The sequence below is a fragment of the Chroicocephalus ridibundus genome, chromosome 4 (assembly GCF_963924245.1).
Source record: "Chroicocephalus ridibundus chromosome 4, bChrRid1.1, whole genome shotgun sequence".
In the NCBI taxonomy this organism is placed as follows: Eukaryota; Metazoa; Chordata; class Aves; order Charadriiformes; family Laridae; genus Chroicocephalus; species Chroicocephalus ridibundus.
This window is the reverse complement of record NC_086287.1, coordinates 22,072,610-22,092,939: the sequence shown is the minus strand read 5'-3', so window position 1 is coordinate 22,092,939 and position 20,330 is coordinate 22,072,610. Positions and strand designations below refer to the sequence as shown.

The 20,330-nt window shown below is 36.8% G+C and overlaps 1 protein-coding gene across 3 annotated transcripts in view; it reads right to left on the bottom strand.

Moving 5' to 3' along the window:
- Positions 1-20,330, bottom strand: part of TTC7B (tetratricopeptide repeat domain 7B) — a 155,001-nt gene that overhangs the window by 69,137 nt on the left and 65,534 nt on the right. For all 3 annotated transcript variants that reach the window (XM_063334361.1, XM_063334362.1, XM_063334360.1), the window contains exons 9-15: positions 17,818-17,955; positions 12,344-12,427; positions 10,992-11,096; positions 8,322-8,439; positions 8,068-8,125; positions 3,447-3,519; positions 1,969-2,129 (exon numbers count right to left, since the gene is read on the bottom strand). In XM_063334361.1, coding sequence (XP_063190431.1) covers positions 1,969-2,129; positions 3,447-3,519; positions 8,068-8,125; positions 8,322-8,439; positions 10,992-11,096; positions 12,344-12,427; positions 17,818-17,955 — 737 coding nt within the window. The remainder of the gene's footprint in view (positions 1-1,968; positions 2,130-3,446; positions 3,520-8,067; positions 8,126-8,321; positions 8,440-10,991; positions 11,097-12,343; positions 12,428-17,817; positions 17,956-20,330) is intronic.

Sequence of the window (20,330 nt, the reverse complement as noted above, 5' to 3'; positions counted from 1 at the left end):
TTAACCACAAGATGCAATCATAAACAAGTACAGAAAGGCCACGAATCATATTCAAAAAACCCATAAATACCTTTTGAATGCTCACATGTGTAATTTTAAACATTTTGCTGAATGATCCTTTGTTCTGTTATTACAATAGAGAGAACTGCAGTTTCACAAGTACTTCTTCTAGACTGTTATTATTCTGAGAGATATAGCAGCTGTTTCTTTGTCATTTACATTGCCACGAAGTGGCAGAAGATGAAACAAGAACAGATAGAAGATGAAAGATCATGGTGCTCTGAACATGTTTGGTTTTAAAAATAATAGAGGATAAAATTAGGTAGCTGATACTTCAATTGCCTCTCAAACCATGACTTACTGACAGGACCCTCAGACCAGAGGAAGGCACAGACAGGTTTGGGAGCAGAACTGCAGGACAGTTCTGAAATTGTGAAGCACGTGCAGAAGCCCCTAATAAGAACAGAGACAACTTACACATGTGTGGCTGAACTAGGAAGTGAGAAACAGCAAAAGGCCACAAAAGCAGTGGCACAGAGCTGGCTGCAAGCCGCAGGAGTTCTGAGGAGAGGTGATATCAACAGAGGTCCTGAGCGGATTTATGAGGAAAAAGGCAATGGTACCTTACATAGGCAGCCAAAAGGAGGCATGAAATGTCAAAGAACAGCAAGTAAAACCACTATAATCTCCATTTCCAAACAAATAATTCTTAAAGAGATCATATTTTTCTGGTATGTTGATATAGCAGCGATTTATGATACAGGCCAGTCATTTAAAAGGTAAGATTGAGATACTTCAAAAAATTGTCTAAATAAACATTTAGGATATTTTTAACACTATGGATTACAACCTTAGTGACTATTCGTACCGCATGGGAACAAAACATTGGAAGTTAATGGATATTTTGTTGTAAAGCATTTAATTGGATTTTCATAATAAAATAAATAAAATAAGTAAAATAAAATAAGTAAAATAAAATAAGTAAAATAAAATAAGTAAAATAAAATAAGTAAAATAAAATAAGTAAAATAAAATAAGTAAAATAAAATAAGTAAAATAAAATAAGTAAAATAAAATAAGTAAAATAAAATAAGTAAAATAAAATAAGTAAAATAAAATAAGTAAAATAAAATAAGTAAAATAAAATAAGTAAAATAAAATAAGTAAAATAAAATAAGTAAAATAAAATAAGTAAAATAAAATAAGTAAAATAAAATAAGTAAAATAAAATAAGTAAAATAAAATAAGTAAAATAAAATAAGTAAAATAAAATAAGTAAAATAAAATAAGTAAAATAAAATAAGTAAAATAAAATAAATTAAAAAACCCCACAGCCTTATAAAAGTACAAAATCCAAATGTATTTTAAGATATACTTAAACAAGAAGAATAAACACAAAGAATGATTTCTTTCTTAAACAACAACAGAACATCTACCAAACATGCTGCTTCTCTGTTCACTTGTTTAGTTATCAATCAACCAACTTCAGATGACTGGTTATTATACAGGCAAAAGAGGAGATCCTCTGTTATGATGTATTTTACAGAATAGATTCCATACAATATGCAGAGTTATCTGTAGGATGGGATAAACCTATCCTAGGTAATAGTAAAGTCCTATTTATCTTTCTTAGAATATTGCATACAAACAGAAAACTACCTTAAAGCATGCAACAGGGAGAAATTGTCTAAACAAAGAGCCTGCAGAAAAAAAAAAAAACAAACACAACAAAAAAAGATCAACTATCTGGCTCTAGTTTCCTTTCCAAAACCAAACCCTTAATCACTATTTAATAAGACTTTAATAAAAAGCAGACTTGCATTAAATGGGCAGGGGAGAAGACTGTTGGAAAAAAAAAACAACTCAGACCAATCTTCAAGTCCATCCCCTCTTGAAATGAATGAGATGAGAATCTAAGAAAAATAAATACAAGAGAAAGCGTAGAAAGTAAACATGACATTCACTCACATAAAGTTTTCTGGATATTCACTCAAGGCCATATCGATGATATTCAAAGCATCGTGATAGTGTTTCTGGGCTGATAGCAAGAGCGCAAGGAGATGAAGAGAGTTGGCATCATCTCCTTGTAGTTGCAGAGCCTGACGAACATAACCCAAAGCTTCTGGTATCTGATTTAAAACAAACAAACAAACAAAAAAGGCAGAAAAAGAAAGCACCACTATTAGAAGTATTGCCTATTACCTGATTGCACATCCATAAAATTTTCAAAATATTCACCCAGATACCATGTAGAATTCTATAGACCCCTGTAAAACACTACTCAGAAGTTTCAAATGGACCTGATGGTGTACAGTGAACAGTAAAAATTAAGTAATATATTAACCCTGCAAAATAAGATACATGTTTTAATAAAACAGTTCCCTTCAGCCCTTTAAAATACTCACTTACTGTTCTTTTTCAAGTATTGGTTGTATTTCTAGATTATTTTGAAAATATTTTAATCGTAATACATTAATCAAAATGTACAGCTAGACTGTAGCAGTAACTTTCTTTCACATGGAATTTCAAGATCTCCTCAGCTGTGTATGCTTTTGCTCAAAATAAGTACACTAAGTGTTAAAAACAGGAAATTTAATTAAGCAACATGAAAAGTTTGGAATGCAGCCGTAGTCATAGCCTGCTACTGAAAAATATTTTGTGCTATTAAAGTGACAATCCATTCCACTCTAACGTGACATAGTCCAATGTCCCTGCTACTCATTAGCAATGAAAAGTAGTCACCTAGAGTATGTAAACTACTGTGCTCAAAACTACTTCCTAAAATAAACATGACACAGGAAAAGGCTTACCGTGACATATACAAAGCAGCTCCACATTATCCAGTTTCACGTAATATATGGCATAATCCTAAATCTCTTAAATATAACAGCTGTACAAGTTGGACTGAGCTCTGATGTCTTTTATAGCCTTAAAATATTTTCCAGTTTTCTTAAAACACATTTTCATAATTTTGTTTGCAAAATGCAAACCTCCTACAAGTATTCAAAAAAGGCACGGATCTTAGCAGATACTCAAGATTTAAGCACTGTCAAGATTATTAAAGACTAGTTTCAAGAGTCCAGAGTCCCACTCTCCAGATAACCATTCTGAGCACAGATTGCACACACTGCATGTAAAAACAGGGTAAAAATTGACTTTTTTTCCCTTCCATCCAGCAATGTAAATGCTGAAACAAATAAATTGAATGACTTATGTCTTACTTCTGACCCTAGAGCTGGAAATACTATGGCAGAACTCTGGAAAAGTGTACAAGACTGAAAGTGTTCAGAGAGAATATTTTGGTTTTGGTTTTTTCCATATATATGCATATATTCACAAGGAAAACCATGCCTTTATTGAAGAAATCTTAATCCGTATCCATCAACAGAAACAAATTCTATTCTTCATATGACAGTGTGAGGCTGCATTTTCCAAACACAACTAACCTGTCTGGATATGGCAAGCTGCAGTGCCAAGTAAAATGCTGCCAGATGATCTGTGGGAGATAAACTGTGAGCCCTTAAAAACAAAGAAACAAAGAAACAAACAAACAAACCAGTGAATTTTCCCCCTGTTAATACAGGTTAGACATACACACAAATGCATATATATTCGTGTATCCATATTCAGATCTCTTCACTACCCGTATGCTCATATTTTGATATAAGTAGTGTTCATTCCAGTGACTTTTCTCATACTTCTCAATCATTCTTGATTTAAAGGAAGCACTTTGGGCCATTAAAGAAGCATTTGAAATAGAAATTAATTATGTAATTTCAGTATAAATCTTAAAAATGAGCACTACAAAATGATTCTTCAATTAAAACATATTCCTAAACAAGCACTAGATGTAATTACCTAAGAACAGTTATAAGAAAAATTCATTAAGCAGAGTTTTCTTACAGAAAGAGGAAAAAAAAAAAATACCCCAAAGTGACATGACCTCAGTGAGAAGAATTAGGTCATCTGCACGAGAAGTACCTGTGCAATCACACCGACCCTGGCCAGGATGGTTCTGAGGCACAGAAGAGTAGAGGCAAAGCACATCAGAGTTTTGTTTATTCTTCAGACTCCCAAAGTTTAAGCACATTTTCAGTCCAGCGTACTAAGCCTCTTAGGAAGCCAGTTACTTCTTGCTTTGACTTGCTTTGAGATTAAGTTCGCAGAGCAGCTTGCTATGTAGCAATATAAAAGAAATCTAGGGTGGACAGCTTCTTTATAACAGCGTTATAGTAAAAGGCAGCACAAAATCTGACTCATCACAAACCCATGTTTGAAGTTCAGATAACAAAGTTTATGCTGGTCATCTTGTATTTATAACTTCTGTCCACAAAAATGCTGAGCTGCCCAATAGCAGCAGCATTTTGTGATTATTCACTCTCAAAGTATTTGTAACTACCACTGTTGCAAGTAACCCCAATTACTAAAACAAAGAAGTAACTTTTTTCCACCTTTTTTGGAAACTGTGTTTGTTTGCTCTTAACGTTTTGGTCAAATGCACACATTTTACCTTATTAATTTTAATGTTTATCCTACAGAAGATGTTCTTGTAATATACTCTACTATTTTCCCCCATAATACAATCTTTCTGCTAAAAGATAAGGGTTTTTTTGGGGGGACGCCTGAGCATAAAGACAAAAAGAAAAAAAATTATGGCTGTATGTGTTTAGTAAATGCTGGGCAACAAGCCTGGAACTATTATTTTTTCTTTATATTTGTTGCATCCTTTTAATGGAGGCTCATTTAGAAATAGGGTGAGTAATAATAATCTTTGGAATATCTAATGAGTCGTCCCCATCAGAAGAGAGGAAGAAAACTGACCTTTAAGCCATTACAACCACAACGGGAAACTTCTCCTTCCAATTTTTGCATTTCTGTCTTCCCAAGTCCAAAGAGACAGCTCTATTGGTTTAGCAACTACACCCAAGATGTATCAAAGCAGTTTAAGTCATTACGGGACAGTTTCATATTTTAACTCTACTGTTAAATAAAGGTTAATTTACCTAGAGTCAAATATAATGCCTAACAGGGTCCAGGCCCAGTCCTTTTTTAAATCTAAGTACACAAATTAAGCAAAACTAAGGGAGAACAAGAGATTTTAATTTAAAGAGTATTTGTTCAGTCACCCAAGCTTCAGCTAGTGAAAGAATAAAGCTGTTACTATCTATAAACCATTTGGTGAGTTCTGTGAAAAATCCAATTCACACCAACCACAGGAAAAGCACTGAAAGTCTTCCAAAAAAAAAAAAAAAAAAAGTTAGTGAAACAAACACCCCATCAGCACTGTGTTAAGATGGAAACAAGCATCTTCTCAAATAGCCACTATCACAAACTAGTAGTCTTGAAATCTGGCATAGGCAAAGGTCCAAAAATAACTGTATTTCTTCAGGGCCTCTATTTCTTCAGGAATTGGTCTCATAGGTAAGTGATTAAAAAAACTGCAAAAAACACCCAAACCAAAACAAACTTGGCACATCAAAATACTGAGTCCAGTCCAGCTGCTGGCTTTATAAACTGTGTAGGAGATGAATGGAGAATTTCAACTTCCACCTCCCAGAAAACATTTATTTTTAAGATGTGGGAAGAGAAAATGGGCATGACTCTGGTATGCTGAGCACAGCATACTCGCTGCGTTAACAAATTTTTGGTAAGATCCTATACCTACGTTATCAACACAAGGAACCAGCAACATTATCAACCATATTGAAGTGTATTTCCAGCACAGCTGAACTAGCAGGTGTGAGTCTCTCTATGAACACAAGTGGGGAAACGTTAATATGCAGAAAAACCACCTTTCAAAACATGCTTTTCCCCTTTCTCTTAGAAGGTAGCTATGGCATTTGTGAGATGCAGAAACTCTGTTCTCTTCGAGGGCCAAACCACTCTACTCAAGATTCTGCGTGGAGCCCAAGCTACTCACATCAGCAATATCACTAACTACTAGAGTTCTTAAAACATATTCCCTGCACATTACTAAAACCTCTGATTCTTTAATTAAAAGCCTGTGTACAAGTTCAATCTGAGAAAGGCCAGCAGAAAGGATGAATATATAACTTAACATCAATACCCTGGAACATGCACTTAAAAATACAAAACGTTGTTTCTAGGAGGTTTTCTAGAAGAAAAGAACAAAGAAAACCCCAAAGCATCAGAAAGATGCATAGAAAGCAGATGACAATTAACCCTCATGTTCCCAAGACTTTCTGTGTATAAATTTATATTCTGCTAGTTAGCACAAATGTTTCAAAGCTCCGTATCACTACAAAACTGAAGTTCCGCTCAATGTATAAAGCTAAAGGACATCTATAATGGTTCGCTGAAGAGATGCTAGATATGGTTTCAGATTTCAGCTGGCACTTATTCACTGCTAGGAAGTCTTTGAAACGGAACAGTTAAGAAGGTATCAAGAGAGTTATTGTTCAGCTGTAGAGAATGAAACAGAAAAGTTCCTGGGCGAAAGACGACATAACACACAACCAAGCAACAATATTTGAACAGACCGTGAAAGAGTAATTTAGCAGTGATGACAAGCTGAATATAATTTGAAAAATAGTTCTCTCAACCTACTGTGTATTGCTTATTCTCTTTTAACTCAAACCACCTATTCTTTTTCTAGAGCAACCTAATAAGACATTACTACAGTAATTATGTTACCTATAAAAGCATCCTCATATTTATGGGTGGTCAAAATGCTGCACAACCTCAAACCTCAGAAAATGGAAATCTTCCAGACAGAGCGATAGCAGGGAACGACTCAGAATTTTGGGAATCGCTATACTAAACTGGAAGGTAAAGTCAACAGGTGCTGAACTAGAATGGATTAACTTCAGGCTATGGTTCATTTCATCCCTTGCTGTTTCAAAGAATCAGCAGAAGAAAGCAATTCACTATTAGAACCTCAAAAATAGTGAATGGCTAGAAATGGCGAGAAATGGTTAGCACAGTATTTTTGAAACAGTGATGATTAAAGTCAGTGGTAAGAGGGATGGGTGAGGAACTGAGGTACAAAGGAGGAGGCAGAAAATTCAGTTTCAACATGGAGAAAGAACGCTGAAGTAATAAAAACTATTCAAACCACTAAGGAACAGGAAGAGCAAAGATATGTTGAAACATATTTACGTACAGAGGAGTAGTTAAGATAAAACAGAAAAAGGAAGGAACAATACAGAACAGCCTCACTCTAAAGTTACCTGCAAAACACTTTTTCAACCCTCTCCCCTCAGATACAAACTCACCAACAAAAATCTGAGATTTCATATTCACAAATGCACAAATTCATTGACACACAAATCTGTTTCCCTGAAGCATTTGGGCCTATCTCACTGAAGCAGGGTTTTCAAGGGTATGTAAACGTAAAAAGAGATATCTTTAGAGGCTGCAGCACTTCCGCCAGCTTTGCCATCAATATTTGTTTCTTCTATAATTAGGGTAGAGATGTTCTCATTCACCTGTTTATTGTCACTTCATTTGCAAAGTCAAATCCCTGCGAATGAACTACTGGCATCCCCAACAGTACTACTTCTGTGTAAGGAACTTGGATGACGGGGCACTTGCATTGTCACTGCCTATGCTGTTAAAACTCAAGATAAGAGTTTTTTCTTTCCCCCTAGCTTACTACCTGCATTTTGCCCCTCATCCACAGCAGCAGGGACTCAATTATTGCTCTGCCTCTACAAAGATAATTGCAAAAGCCTCCTATACAATCTGATCAGTGACCAACTCTTCTGGAAACACTATCACATTGAGCCATAACTTGAAACCTTGCATCATACGATCTTCCCTTCTAGATCAGAACAGAATACTCCTTTGAGCAAATATTTTTTACTGGAGAGCAACACAAATGTCTTTAAAATGAAATAAAAGGAAATCCTTAGAAATCAATTTAGATTTTTCTGACAGAAGATGATGAAGTAAATGCTGAAGAAATACATTCCGTACTCATAAAGCGAGACTCCCAGAGCTGAAATCCGCATTACACAGTCTTTTACAAGTCCCTCTTTTCAACACATAATAAAAGCTTTTCACTACGTACAACAGAATGAAATGAAAAGATTAACACCCACTCACCTCTGAAATGCAAGAAGAGCCTTTCTCTGCAAGACCTCTTGCATCCCTCGCAAAGATGCTAAAAAGGATATATTTAATCAGTGATATGCAAGATCAAGAGATTTCATTCCACACGCTCACTGAAGAAGTTTTAATGCATTGACTGAAAAAATGATTGCACACAGAAGCTTTAATTTTATGTCTAGCATTCCACTGGGTATCCTTTTTTAGACAACATGGGACTCTGCAAATGTAAATGTGTATTCTTATCTTACCATCAGTAGCCTGCAGACTGTAAGTCAATCCCAGTGCCAAGTAGCCTTTTGCTTTGAACTCTGATGTTTTGTCCCCAAGATCAACAACTGTTTTGGCAAATCCTTCAGCTTCTTCCAACTGAAAATATTATAAAACATCCATGTAAGTCTAAAACTAGCTAAATCTTAGATTATAACAAGAAGAATGCACAGCAACTGTATTATGCACACTGAGTCTGGTGAAATCTCAGCCATGATTGCTTTAAAGGACTATTTTGGTTTTCATTAGACTTAGTTTTCCTGCTAAATGCTAAGTAAAGAACGCAGATTTTAAGCTGAAGCACCCGTTCCTACAGTTGAGAGAAACTCTGGTACATAATACACAGATCATTTCAAACTTACTGTAGTTCTGGTTCTGCCTTTTTTCTTTTTTTTAAATACAAAAGGCATTTCTGGTCCATATATGCCACCTGGTAAAGAATAGCTTCACCGAGGGCAAGTCTTGCCTCACCAATTTAGTCACCTTCTATGATGGAGTGACTACATCAGTGGACAAGGAAAGAGCTACGGATGTCATCTGTCTGGACTTCTATAAGGCCTTTGACACAGTCCCCCACAATATCCTTCACTCCAAATGGCTCAATGTCCAGATGGAGATCGGTGACAAGTGGTCTCCCTTAGGAGTCCAGTACTGTTTAATATCTTCAGTAATGACATAGACAGTGTGATCAAGTGCACCGTCAGCAAGTTTGCAGACGACACCAAGCTGTGTGGTGTGGTTGAGGGATGGGATGCCATCCAGAGGGACCTGGACAAGCTCAAGATGTGGGCCTGTGTGAATCTCATGAGGTTCAACAAGGCCAGGGGCAGAGTCCTGTACCTGGGTCGGGGCAATCCCTGGTATCAATACAGGCTGGAGGATGAAGGGATTGAGAGCAGCCCTGACGAGAAGGAGTTGGGCGTACTGGTGGATGAAAAGTTGGACAGGAGCCAACAATGGGCACTCACAGCCCAGAAAGCCAAGTGTATCCTGGGCTGCATCAAAAGAAGTGTGGCCAGCAGGTTGAGGGAGGTCATCCTCCCCCTCTACTCTGCTCTGGTGAAACTCCACCTGCATCCAGTACTGCATCCAGCTCTGGAGCTTGAGAGCTCCAGAGGAGCACAGGAAAGACATGGACCTGTTGGAGCAGGTCCAGAGGAGGGCCACAAAAAAAGATCAGAGGGATGGAACATCTCTCCTGGGAGGACAGGCTGAGAGAGCTGGGGTTGCTCAGCCTGGAGAAGAGAGGACTCCAAGGAGACCTTATGCAGCCTTTCATTACTGTAAGGGGGCTAATAAGAAACAAACTTTTTAGCAAGGCCTGTTGCAATAGGACAAGGGGTAATGGCTTAAACTAAGAGAGGGTAGATTTAGACTAGATATAAGGAAGAAATTTTTTTTATGATGAGGGTGGTAAAACACTGGAACAGGTCGCCCTGAGAGGTGGCAGATGCCTCATTCCTGGAAAAATTCAAGGTCAGCTTGGATGGGGCTCTGAGCAACTTGATCTAGTTGAAGATGTCCCTGCTCGCTGCAGGGGAGGCTGGACTAGATGACCCTCAAAGGTCCCTTCCAACCAAACTATTCCATGATCTACCATTTTTGCGTTTCTCAAATAGAGTTCTTGCCCCATAAACTATTTCTTTAGGAAAATCAATTACAAGAACTGTGTCTCCAACCCTGAAAAAAAAAAAAGTATAGCCATGCAGAACTCTGCATCACATACAGTATTGCTGAATGTATACAAACTCATAAATAAAGAAACATGTAAAAGATCAAGGTTTAACTGCACATCCATGCTAGCACATTATTTAAAAACCTAGAAAGAAAAAAAAAAGAAGCAACATTTGAATCGATTGCAGTAAATGTAAATGCTAAGTTCAGTAAGCTACTCCATATGGAGTCAATCCATAGGGAACAATTTACAGAACCAGTATCTATGTTAATTATTAAGACTGTATTTTTGTCAGCCTCAACAGTCATGTTTCTGCTACTGCGCTATTTTCTCAATTTCTGACTGTGACTTTTCCCTCCTCTTTTCATCCTTTCAAAAATATCCTCATTCTCCTCATTACACATGTGTCTCATATTACTCTGTACTCATTACACATATATCTTGAAAACCACATGATGATCTTCGATCACCTTAATGTTTTTTGTACAGATAAACTTTGAAATTGGTGTATCTAAAATACAACTAAAGTAACAGTTTTTAAAAAGACACTATCCCTACTAGGAATTTATAAACCCCAGCTGCCTGCAAACACGGTGTCACCAGAAGAGTCTCTTATATTTAAGAGATGTGTCTCATTCCACAGTTATTTTTCTCTTGCACAGAGGAAACAGAAGTCTAAACTGCATTTTTAATCTCTGTACGCCAACAATGTTTCAGTTTCTAATAAATTTTTAGCTATGTCTTAGATCTGTATCAAGGTATGCTACCTTGATAAACGTAACCACTGCTGTCAAACATTTTAAATTAGGCATGCAAACAGGGAAGTACATGTGCATAAACGCATCTGTGCTGTATTTTTAGAGATGACCAAGTGGATGCAGTCACTGTGCAAAAGCATATGCTACATCCCTAAACCAAGATTTTGCTGCATTTTAGCACAGCTCTTGCTGAAAAGACAAGGAGTGGCAAAGCTTACCCAGTGGAGAGATCCCATACAGAGCTTTGCAGCAAGGAGTGGAATAGTTGCATCATCTGGCTTCAAACGTATACATTCCTTCAAGACCTTAACAGCTCGAGCAGACTGTTAAAAACATTTTCCATTGAAATTAATAAAAGCATAAATACGTTTAACAAATAGAAGATTCCTATTTCCATCATTTACTTTATTTTTCCCACGCGAAGGAGGCATTACTAAACATTTTGTTGACAAGTTGCCACAACTCCTCATGCAAGTGAAATGCAAGACTGTAGGCACCGCTGTTGTTATTTAACCCCTATGAACTATCATTAAGTGTCCCCCGCAAAACATTTGCACAGAACGTAATTCTGACATTACGTGACTCAGAAAACAGTTGTGAGATGCATTTAAAACTTTGCCAGGCCCGTAAGCTCACAACATTTGAGCCAGGCAACTGAAAGAGCAGGAATAGGAGAGTCTTCAGAACAAGCAGTGTTTTAGTGGTCTTTGGGAATTACAACAGCACTTAGGAAAAGCTCTGGTATAAGACTGCGTAACAGATTGGCACTGCTCCTCTTTTTTTAATTCACTTGCCTCCAATCCAATCACAGATTAGAAGATAACTCAAAGTAAACAGAGAATGGGAAGAAGAATCAAGCCTCTTCAGAACCAATGTGCTAAAGAAATGTTCTAAATTCTAAACCAATGTTCTAAAGAAAATACAAATCATTCCTTTCCCCCATACTGAAGATAAGCAAATTACCCCCATCAAGAATGATCTTTTAGAAAATGAGTGTTATTTACATTACATAACGAATATGATTTACTTTCCATGACATGACAGGGAAAAGCAAAAAGAACTGAAAATAGAAGATTGCAACTGATAACACAAGTTCCTAGGTTATATAAAATTAAAAAAAAAAATCCATCTCACTTTAATTGAAGAATACACAGTCTCAAAGACAGTAATATTAAAAAGACACAGTCAGAAATTCCCAAAGAAAAGAAAAAAAGGAAAGAGCATCATGAATCAGCATTAATTTGTACCTAAGTGTAAAATCTATTCATCAAAACAGCACTTAAACAAGTTGTTACTGGATCACATGATCTGGTATAATTCAATAGTTACATTCAATTAGCTTAGCTTAAGCTTCTTGGCAAGATAGTTCTTACCATCACCGTCCAGTCTCCCTGAGTTAGAAACTATCGAAATACCAGCATTAGGCATAAATTCAGGAGTACAGTGTACTTAGCTGATTTAAGGATTAGAATTATTTTCAAAAACACTACGGATGAAAATTACGGAAGTGCGAAATGTTGTTATTGAAAGCCATCAAGAGAAGAATTACATAAAAAAAATTGAGACTTACTTTTCCCGCGGCCATCAAGGACAATGCAAATTGATACCAGAGATGGAACTCTTCAAACGCAAACTTCATGGCTCTTTCTAAACACTAATTTTGGGGGGAAAATAGTTATTTAAGGGCACATTCTTCAATTATTAAGAAGATATACCAGTATAAAAGTTTTCCAATAGACTCATACCTGAAATACACGTAATTAAAAATTTAAATCAGTCAAATAAGTTATGTGAAAACAGCTGCCAGATTCTATGTGGAAAAAAAGAATTTAACAGAAAACTGCTTTCCCATTTATTGCGTTTGTTTAAATAGTACCCTGCTGGTACTGTCCTATTTGGTCTGAAAGAAGGAATGATAAATATTAGCTTACTCAAGGTACCAGCCGCAAAAGGCAGGAGGTAAGTCTTAAGTGGAAGGGAAAATCGTACACACACTCTTCCTAAATTGTGAATACTTAGCAAGCAATGGCACCACTTAAAAGAGCAGGTGGGGAAGGTTAACCTGACAGTATTATTTTTATTTTTAATATTTTAACTTCACACTCAATATTCTGCTGAGATTTTCAACTTAACAACAGAGTGCCAAAAGGAAAGTCATTATTACTATACTGAGATTAAACATATTACATTAGCATTTAGCATTATATGCTAATTTTGAACGTTTCATATCATTCATTACTCATACTGTGAATAAGAATTATTTTGTTTTGTTATGCTCATTTTTCCTAATCAGGACAGCTCCAGAGAGTCAAAAGGTGCAACACTTTTCTGGACTGAACTGATTTAGCAATTAACTTTCTAGTCTGCAGAGTCCAATTACATGAAGCATCTTTTCTGCTCTGATAGCTACAGCGTATATGCTAAACTGTAATACCATGAATTATTTTTCACGTTCAAGCTCAGCCTTAACATTACAGAAAGCACAGCCAGGTGTGTAGCATGTTCACACACTTTAACAGAACCGGAAGCAAAGAACAGCCCTGAGGATGAAACAAAACAAATACGAGAAGCACTTTATTTGCTACATATGAGTAATGTAGGCTAGAATTTTTCCTACCACACAATGTCCAGTATCAAGACTATTATTAAGTAGGTTTTTTTATTAAATTACTATAAAGGAATTGATTTTCTGAAACCAAATTCTTTCTAATACTGTTTTAAGAGTTCATCATCAGATTGTATGGGTAGTAAGTTAATTAAATGTCTGTTAAGAAAACCACACAGGATTTATTTTCCCATTGGGCTTTCTTTCCATCAGTGGAAACAAAAAGATCACAGCAAGAGACAAATAACCAAGTTAATAGTGATGTCTTCTCCTACAGCTTTGGATACTTTGTAGAAGTGCCTAGGCAAGGCACATTCCTCCATCTCCCTCCATGAATTTGGCAGAAAACAAAAGTTGCCAAATCCCTCTTTCCCTCCCCAGCAATCAGTACAGCTGTGGTGCTAACCTGAGTGCCTCGAAATAAAGGAAAATTAATTCAGGCTTATCTTTTCAAATACACTTTCAAATGCAATTCACTCTACCTGTTTTGATACCAGTGTTTTATATATGATTTAAGTAATTCCAGCACTTCGTCCAGAACGCTGTATAATCCCAGAGATTCACACAAACAAGTGGTGCATGGAAACTTTAATACTTGAAGTCAAAATATGTTTATAACTTTTTAGGCTGCCTAATCATACTTCCTTCTCCCATTTTTACATATTCATACATATATGCATTAATTATACAGAGGTACTTGTTCACAACTAGTAAAATAAAAATCTTATCTTCTCGGCCTTGCTTAATTAAAAATTAATTGCCAGTTCTAACTGGCAGAAAATAAAGAAGTTGGAGAAATTGATACTTTAGGTTTTTATAATTTTGTAATTATAGGGACACAGGATGCAACTGTAGATTATTCTAAAAGGCCTGAGTTTCAACGTACTAATGATCTATTTACTACCATTTCCTTAACTTCTAGTTCTATTTACTTGGCTTCATTCAGCATGAAACGTGACAAGTTACATGAGGTTTTTTTCTTCATAAGATTACAGAACTGGTGGTTAGCATGTGCAGGCACGAGGGATATACGTGCATATATGCGCCTATGACCTAGGCAACAACATGAACATCTTATAAAGTGGGTTCTTCTGAACCAAGTAACAGGCTGCAAGAAGAGCAACAGGCTGCATCAAGAAATCAACGAGAAATACATAACAAGCAATAGTACCCTGGAAAACTGCAGGTTAAGACAATGTTCAGGATAATAGCAATTGACTTAACTAATTGCATACACATTCAGGACAATCCCTCTCCTGAAAGGCAGAAATGCAACTGTTGATATTGCCTTGTAAAAAATCACAAATCACTATATGGACTGGTAATGTTGATTCCATTACTGCATTTTGTTGCGTAGCACTGTGGTCTTCTCCTGAAAAGCATATGCTTGAAGTTAAAGAGTAGAAAGATGAGTATCTAGGAAAATTTCTTGTCTGGAAAACATCTCTCCTAGTAGGACATTGATAAGCTCAGTATGTCATATCCTACAAAGCTTAAAAACCAACTTGATGACAAGCAGAGTACTTTTGTTTAGGAAAGGATTATGACAGTAGAAAGTTCTTTGATCTAGTTGAAGAAGGCGTAAGAAATTGAAAGCCCATTGTATACAAACTCCGTAAAGAAATGAGACCTTTTCAGTTAAGAACATGACTCAGCATGAGAACAGATTAACAAGGATGAGATAGATTTTTTTATCACTTCATGTTCTTATACCACAACTAACTACTTCTGTAAGCAATAAGCTATAGTAAACCAGAAGCTGATAGCAAGATATCGGAACTGGTGGGTGAATACCATTTCCACAGTTAGAATAATGGTGCTTTCTGACTTAAAGCTACAACAGCTGCACTAGAGCAATCATAATTAGTGCACAGAGAACGAAGCCAGCAAAAAATTATATGCCTATTATATAACTGAATAGAATGTTTTTACATTTCTGAATTTGTGTTTATTGTAGTACTTTAAATTAAAAAACTTTCAGACTATGGGTTGCAGGATTTGAGGGCAGATATCCTCTAACCACTTACAAAACTGTAAGAGCTTCTTGAAGTCTATGTTTTCTGTGGCGCTTTGGATGACAAGAACTGGAACAAGTAAGCTATTCTGACCATTTCCTGATAAGCTCCTGCTGCAGCTGTATATCTAGAGTATCTGTATGCTAAAATAAGTATTGTCTATTACACCAGGTCTTCATAAGATGGTTTTTTTCATGTTCAGAATAGATAATTCATGGACATATAATAAATACATTTTAATTAATCTGTATTGAAAATAATTTTTCAAACATATAAGAATTATTTTCTATTTTTCAAAGAGAACATTTCAGAAGAACATACATACAGTTTTGATGGAATAGAACGACAAAGATGCTAGACCCAGATTAAAAAAGAATAAGAAAAGGCCTTAAAACAATTCTTAAGTAGACTTCAGGTGACAAAGCCCAAGGCAGTGGCTAAAATCCCTCAACTAAGAAGCTGGTCAAACATGGAGGCTCTTTAACTCTCTAGATACATGTGGTTCTGCTTTTGTCTGTAACCAACATCACCACCTGCGCAAGCAACTTGTAAGAAGCACTGAAATCAAAGATCTAAGTCCAGTTAAAACATCTTCCATTAGTTAGAACGTTCTGCTGTGCTCAAAACACAGAAGGAAAAGGAACAGGTAGTGGTACTCATCTGTCAGCTACAGGGGCTAAACCAGTCACACAAGCAGTGAGGGAAGTAAGCTCTGTGCTCTTTTCCATGGGAAGTGACTACAAGACTTTCCTCCCACCCTTAAGGGTAATGTTCTAGACTTCAAGATACATGGCTAAGAAGAGAGACACCTCTAGCTTTCCTGATGAAACCAAAAAACTTCTGTAGTAAGAAAGGCGAGAAGAACTGCAAACAAGAAGCTGCAAGTATTGTGACAGAAATACTACCCAAAGTGTCCCAAAGAAGACAGTAGAGGAATACCAGGAACTTGTGATATTCCTGTTAATATAATGGTGGTTTAACATTTAAAAAAAAAAAAAAAAAAAGACAAAAACCCCACAGCAAAAAAACCCAAACAAAACACAACAGACGAAAGAATCAGAATTGGAACCCAGGGCTATACTACTGCCTAGTTGCCAGGCTAGTATATAAAAAGGAAAGGTTGCCAGCTGTTTATAAAAAAAAAAAAAAGAAATCAGAGTTACCTTTTCAAGTTTGTTTTGAGTTTTGTTGGGTTTGTGGGTTGTTTTGTTTTGTTTTTTTTACAATACTTATCGATGTCTATCCTTTAAAAAGTTTTAGACTAAAGTATAAACAGAGTCATCTCTTGCAGCTTTGGTGCAACCGTCTAAAACTCCATGAAGGTGATAGTGCCTGTAAGTGGCAAGTACAAGGAAATATTCCTGATCAGATTATGTTGTAGGGTGACAGTCCTATATGAGCGTTCACACGTCTCAGTTTTGTAGAAGCCTTTCTATTGTACTGATTAAAACTGACTTGTATGCACAACTTGCAGCTATGAAGTACTTTCAAGAAGACAACGACACAAATTCAGAGCTTAACATCACAGGAGATGCAGATTAAAGAGTGACTATCAACATACACCAGAGAAGAACTGGGGCTTCTTGTTTTTTTTTCATTTTTATCTTAATAAAAGTCCTCTATTCTGGTAGACAGAAACCATTTCTCAGCAAATCTATGCCTTCCTACCACACACGCTGAAGTATTCCTCCTGGATACCAACAATTAATCATGGTCAGCAACAGTCTCCTGCTGCTGGGTGAGCGCTGCTTTGAGCAGCGGAGAGATTCGCTCTGCCCAAAGAGCTGTAATTGTTTCTCAGGTATAAAACTGTTAATGATACCTGAAAAATTCCTGAAGAAGTAAGTTGCCACAATGTAACAAAACACATGCAAGTTGCATAATCAAAGACAAGACATTTAAGATAGAGAACCCACTCTCCTACAGACCTGAAAGAGTAATACATTTCTGTTTCGTTAACTTCAAAGCCATTGTACAAACTCCAGGGACTTTGGAGCACTCCAAATATCATGAGGTGTAAAAGAAAGTTTTATTTTGAAATAAAACAACAAAAATCCTTTTCCTAGGTATTTATATCTATCATTTATATCCACAACTTTAATCTTTTGCTGTTCCTCCTGCTGTCTCCATTTAATGTGTATCCTTTTAAGCAGATCCATGCCTCCCCACCTAAAACCCACATGATTTTCTGCACCATTAAACACTTACTACACTTTCACACAATTTCTGTGCTTGACCACCTGAAGTCACTTGTATAAATTTAGACAGTAAACTGTTTGGGGTGTAAGCTGCCTGCTGTATTTATACAGTAGTCAGAATGACAGTGTCCTATATTTGTTTAGCCCTTAAGTACTACCATAATTAATATGATTAACAGAAATATGCAACAAAGACACAGTTGATAATTCACTATTATTGACAAACCTCTGAGAGCATTTCATATTGGCCTCTTCTTCCCAAGGCTATAGTAAGTAAATCGTAGACTACAGATGCGCTTTGCAAACTGATGATACGGTCGTTTTTGTGTTCTGGTATTCTGCTCAGTACAGCATCACGGTTAGCCTGAAACACACCAGGAAAAAAGAAACAGAATCAGTCATTGTAATCCAAACTATATTTTTTCTCAAGTAACTACTGTTCTGTTCAGATTGACAGTCAGCAGTTGATATAGGACATACAGAGAGATAGTATTCTGCTACTGATTTACAGACAGCAAAAATCACCACTTTTATACATTAGTGGCAAGATTTATGTTTCTACACGGATCTATTTTTAATTACTTGATTCTTATTACATATATTAGGTAATGTATTTAAAATTACTGAAGAGTTCTCAGAAACCAAATAAGGTTTTGTTTTTTTTTTTTTTCATATAATGTATATTCATCTTTTAAAAATGGATTTTATTTTTTTGTATGCTAGTGAAACACACTAGAAGCATCTTCAAATCCTCTATTCCAGCTTTTGTAAAATAAGGTAACCTATTTCTTTTCTCTTCCTAACGTTATGACACTATCCTCTCGCTTGTGAGCTGTCCCCTGCCCAGGACAGCCACACACTCACCATCAGGAGTTACCGGTGAGAAGGAAAAACTATCCCTAGTTCTGAGCACAGGTTTGGAATCAGGCCATCTTTGCAGTACGGCTTTGTACTTTCAATCCTGTTTTGTGAAAGGCACGTTGCAAACCTAATTCCTTAATTAAACTTTTCCTTTCGAGAAGGAAGCAAGCTGAGCTAGACCTGGGTTGAATGAATTGAGCATGTTCATAGAGAAATCTTGTTAAAGAGCAAAGGATCAAATTCGGATCTCCCAGTAGCTAAGACCATCTATATTGAACTACCCAGTACTTCTCCCACTATACCATCAAGCCTCTGAAAATACCTTAGCTTGATATCTTATCTATTTCTAGATTTCTTGATGTTTAATATTCCCATTGGTACAAGTGCTAGTGTATCCGGTAGTTTGAAGTCAGAAGTTAAAGATCCTTCTCTTTCCTCCTCCCTCCTTTTCTTTTTTTAATTACACAGGGCATGGCACCCCTAATAAATTTACTTAAATACATTAAATTTTAATGGGTAGCTTATTTCGCCCTTTTTCGGAGGCAAGGAATGACACACATTAAAGGGTTATAAATTGTTTCTCTGCTTTAACAGGGTAACATTTTAATCTCTAAACATACTCAATACATCTTTAAAATCAGAATAATTTAATACTGGAAGAAATTTTCAGAGAGATACATGTAACGTAAAATGCACAGATATTTCAGGAATTATCAACTGAATAATCCACAGCTTGGTTTGAAAACACACATCCCTGCACACATACCCCAAAACAGACATTTTGCTTTCTTTTGATCAAGAATTCCTTGGCTTTTCCTTTCTACATTACATAAATATTTAGCCAGCTTCAAGAACTTCTTCCTTTTTAACTCCACATTTAATCACTCTTTGACTCAGTTCCTTGCAAGTACAGAACAAGCTATGAACTAGTACTTCTTGGGGCGGGGGGCGGGGGGGGAAAGGCTGACAATGCCAAAGCAGTATTATAGGAGAGGATGCCTTGTAAGTATTAAAAATGTCTTATATACTTGAACAATAATCTTCGGAATAATTATAAAACTGAATGTATGTACAAACTTAAGTGCTCAGTGTTGCAGAACTGCCATGGTCTCAGACACAAGAAAGTAACAATTAGTTAAACTACCATGTGTCAGCTGGCCACACTTACCCTATACACACTTTAAGCCTAAGGCAAATGCGAGCAGTATATGATTTAGTTCACCCGCAGTGGAAGAAAGGATATGCCCAGCCATTCTACCACTGGCTAAGAACAGCACATAAGGCTGACCCCAGGAGGTGGTTATCAGTGAAACAAAGTCTAGTTGGAGGCCAGTAACTAGTGGTGTATCCCAGAGATTGATACTGGGCTTGATCCTGTTCAAAGTCTTTATTAATGATCTGGATGATGGGGCAGAGAGTACCCTCAGCAAGTTTGCTGATGATACAGAACTAGGAGGAGGAACTGATTTGCCAAAGGGCTACGCTGCCACCCAGAGGGACCTCAACAGGCTGGAGGAATGAGCTGACAGGAAGCTCATTCAAAGGCTTAAAGAAAGCCTTGGAAATGCAAAGTCCTGCACCTGTGAAGGAACAACCTCAGGCACCAGTAAATGCTGGGGCCACCCAGCTGGAAAGCAGCTTGGCAGGAAAGGAACTGGGGATCTGGTGGACACAACGTTGAACAGGAGCCAGCAATGTGCCCTTGCTGCAAAGGCGGCTAGTGGTATCCCAAGCTGCATGAGCAGGGGTGTTCCCAGCAGGCTGAGGGATGTGATCCTTCCCCTCTATTCAGCATTAGTGAGGCCACATGTGCTGTACTAGGTCCAGTTCTGAGCTCCCCAGTACAAGAGATATATGAACCTTCTGGAGACAGTCCAA